Source organism: Solanum stenotomum, unplaced genomic scaffold, assembly GCF_019186545.1.
Source record: "Solanum stenotomum isolate F172 unplaced genomic scaffold, ASM1918654v1 scaffold4652, whole genome shotgun sequence".
In the NCBI taxonomy this organism is placed as follows: Eukaryota; Viridiplantae; Streptophyta; class Magnoliopsida; order Solanales; family Solanaceae; genus Solanum; species Solanum stenotomum.
The window spans coordinates 8,220-11,953 of NW_026035330.1; the positions used below are offsets into that span (position 1 = coordinate 8,220).

The following is a 3,734-nucleotide window of genomic DNA, read 5'->3' on the forward strand; positions in this document are numbered from 1 at the left end:
TTCTTTACATAAGGCTCCTCTATGATCCCGGATGGGATGAAGAAATTTTTATAATAGCCACAGACTTTCCATTTTAAGCTGTGTGTTTTAAGAATCATGGCTGAAACTTTAACCCCTGTCAAACTGGAAGGAACATTCGCGTCGTAAGGAACACCATATCTGGTTCTTTTCCCTGCCAATTCCCTGAAAGCATATTGCTGAAGTAAGGAATCAAGTGAGCTTTGCGCGGATGAATCTGAACTAGATGATCCAGATCCAAACAGAAATGGAATTAGAAACCAGATAATTATGTAGAAATAACTTGATGAATGCATTAGTCTGCTTAAGAAGGGGAATTCCGCAATCCCTTCTGATCGTTGAAGAAGGGTTGACGTAATGGATAAGATTCAGGAGGGGGCGCAAAAAAAATGGATGTTATCTACAATATAGAACACATTTTGAGCTAGCTGCAGATCTCAAGAAAGAATAAGTGGGAGATAACTACTTAGGCCACAGCTGGATAAAAGTCAGCATCTAGATTAATTGTGCTAGGCTGTTTGGGTGCCTTAATTAATTAGTTACTGTATTTATTTTGTTTGGTTCTTTATTTTTGGTTGAAGGAAGGTCACTTCCTTTTTCTTAAAGGAAAATGTTGAAAATTGGAACTTCAAGACCAAGTTTGGTAACTTATACTTCTAGAAATTAAAAACTTGATCAATTTACAATTGTGTGATGGCAAATGTAATATTCATCAAGATGATAACACAACGTAAAATAGAATGTACAACAGAATGGAAGGGAATGAATTGAATAAAATATCGCAAAAAAAATCATTGGATTACCAGATAAAATACTTTTAAAAAAAGAATCAAATCTATGGGAGATATTCATTCTCTAACGAGGGTCTTGTACGAGTCTCTGAAGCTATTGGTGCCTTTGTATTCCCAATTTTTGTCATAAGCAATGGTACACCTCTATCAGCTGCTTCTTCCATTCTGTCAATCTTTTTCTTCTTATCATACTTGTTCAAACAAGCAATCAATAAAACCAAGAAAACCAATGCCACAAATCCACCAACAACTGATCCAAATATCACCCAATTTTTCCTACCACCACTTTTATGACCATTTGTGCCACCTCCACTGGCGGGTTCGGGTTCAGGTTCAGGTTCTGGCTCAGCAGCAGTAGTAAACTCAACCACTATAGAGAAATGTCCTTGTTTCGTCGTCTTACACACATTCCCATTCAATATATTGTCAAACTCCACTGCACCATCCAAGTTGAAGCAGACACACTTAGGTGACAACCCCATTGGCACCGGCTTCACTACACTAGAAAAATTAACCAAAATGGGATTCTTTGAAGCTCTGATATCCAACTCAGGCAAATTAGTAGCGGACAAATTCGAAGCATCATAAGTTAAAATACCCAAAACTGGAGTTAAATGAATATGACCTGGTAAAGGGTAATACAAATCAGACCAATTGGCTAAATTGTGATACACCAAAATAAGCCTCTCTACATAAGGTTGTTCCAAAACACCAATTGGGATTTGAAATTCTTTGTATCTACTAACACCCCTTCTCCTCATACTCCCACTTCTTAACCTCAGTGCAGAAACTTTGATTCCAGTGTAATTAAAAGGCACATTCCCATCATAAGGAATCCCAGTTCTTGGCCTAACAAAAGCCCTAAAAGCATAATCTTGAAGAACTGAATCAAGCAGCCTTGATGAAAATTCTGCATTGGTTGCTGTTAGAAAAAGGATAATCTGAAAAAATGCAACAAGCAACATCAGATCTAAAAAGGGTGTTGGAAATTTCTCTTGATGAAGTGCAATTTTGAAAGAAAAAAAAATTCCATCCCCTTTACATTCTTGATTTTTTTATTTGTTATAGCAAGAGAGGAATAGATTACAACAATCTTGAATGCACCTCCATATTCACAAATGTGGATTTTTTCTAAAGAAATGTAGTTGTCATTAGGATATTTAGGAGGAAAAATCACAAGCATAAAGCTTACCAAATTGTAAAAGAAAAAAAGATGTGGTGGAGGGAGGGGCTAATAGAGTAAATGATATTGGAGTATTTAAGATTTGAGTACATAAAAATGGATAACAAATAAATGGGAGCAACAACCATACAGCTGTGTGCCTAGAGAGTAAAGAGAAAAGACAGTCATATTCAGACAAATCATCAAGGTGAAATGGGGACCTTAACTCTTCCCTGTGGAGCATGGGAGTTTCTGCTACTACTCCACACGTGACCCAAGGGCCGGTGACAGATAGGATTGAGTTCATGTGAATCTGCGCAATTTTTTTTATATATGATTAAAATTATTTTTATGTATATATAGTAAAATATTGAATTCACATTGATTTCTTCTAGATTTATTTCTTCATATTTTGAATCTCTTATAATGAAAATTTTAATTCCATCACTATATTAACAAGCTATCGAAAATAATTGAGAAAGCTAGTTTTTTAAAGAAAAGCTTGTAATAAAAAAAATTTAGAAAAGCTTGACTTTTGTTATTTCACCCAAAAATCATTCAACTTTTTTATTACTTATTGAAAGTTGGAAAAAAAATTAATAAGTACTATTACCAAGTTTACATTGTAAAATATAGCCTAAAATTTACATTATATATATGTTTAGTTCAAAACACAATCTGGTATACAACGATATATATTCAGTATACAATAATATATAAGACTTTCATTTTATTTTTTAGAAAAATATTTAAAAACTTGATATACAATATTATACCTAGGGGTGTGCAAAAACCGATTTAACCAATAAACCGAACCGAAAAAAACACTATTGGTTTATTGATATTGGGTTATTGGGCTAACGGTTTTTAAACGGTTTTGCAAAAATTTTTATTGGGTTATTGGTTCGGTTTCCGGTTTTATAATTTTTGTTAATGGTTAAACCGATAACCCAATAAGACTATACTAAATTTACTAGTCTTATTGTTAATGGTTAAACGATTGTTACTTTCACACTTTTTGTTAATGGTTAAACGATTGTTACTTTCACACTTTTTCCTTTGAATGTGTCTAGTGTCTAAACTTGCAAGAAAAATGATTGTTACTTTTATGATTATTACTTTCATGCCAAATGCTGGAAAAATCATATGGTTTATTTGAAAATTTTCTTATCGTGTATATAATATATATGAGTATTTTCTTATTGGTTAAACCGAAAACCGAACCGTTAAGTACCATAAACCGATTAACCAAAAACTGATAAGAAATATGTTATTGGTTTGGTTATCGGTTTGAAGTATTTACAAACCGAAAACCGATAAACCGAACCAATAACACCTAAAACCGAACCGAACCGATCGATGCGCACCCCTAATTATACCCCTAATATACAAGATGATACAAAGTTATAATATTATACAATTCACTATAACAATTGAAAGTTTCTCTTCTGAGACAACCGCTAATAATATTATTCTTGATGTACCTCTTGGATTGTTACATTCTACCTATCTGAAATCACCATCATATATAGCGTTGTCGATGGAGTATTTTGTTGGCTTGATGATACACCACATATAACTGTTTACCATAGTATCCACGAACTGTTTTGAGCTATGAAATTGCCTGAAGATATGGAGATCGGACAAGACGCTTGTTTTCTTGAATTATCAGGTGGTGCATTGTATATTGCATTAATATTAGACTTGAGGCAACATGGTCGGTCGAGTTTTAGTGTTTCTTTCTTAAAAATTCTACTTGATCC

General features: G+C 33.6%; 1 protein-coding gene across 1 annotated transcript; it reads right to left on the reverse strand.

Moving 5' to 3' along the window:
* Positions 1–837: 837 nt before the first annotated feature.
* LOC125852727 (uncharacterized) lies at positions 838–2,037 on the reverse strand. The gene has a single exon (XM_049532429.1). The coding sequence runs from the start codon at positions 1,772–1,774 to the stop codon at positions 854–856; it is 921 nt and encodes a 306-aa protein (XP_049388386.1). The 5' UTR covers positions 1,775–2,037; the 3' UTR covers positions 838–853.
* Positions 2,038–3,734: the final 1,697 nt, after the last annotated feature.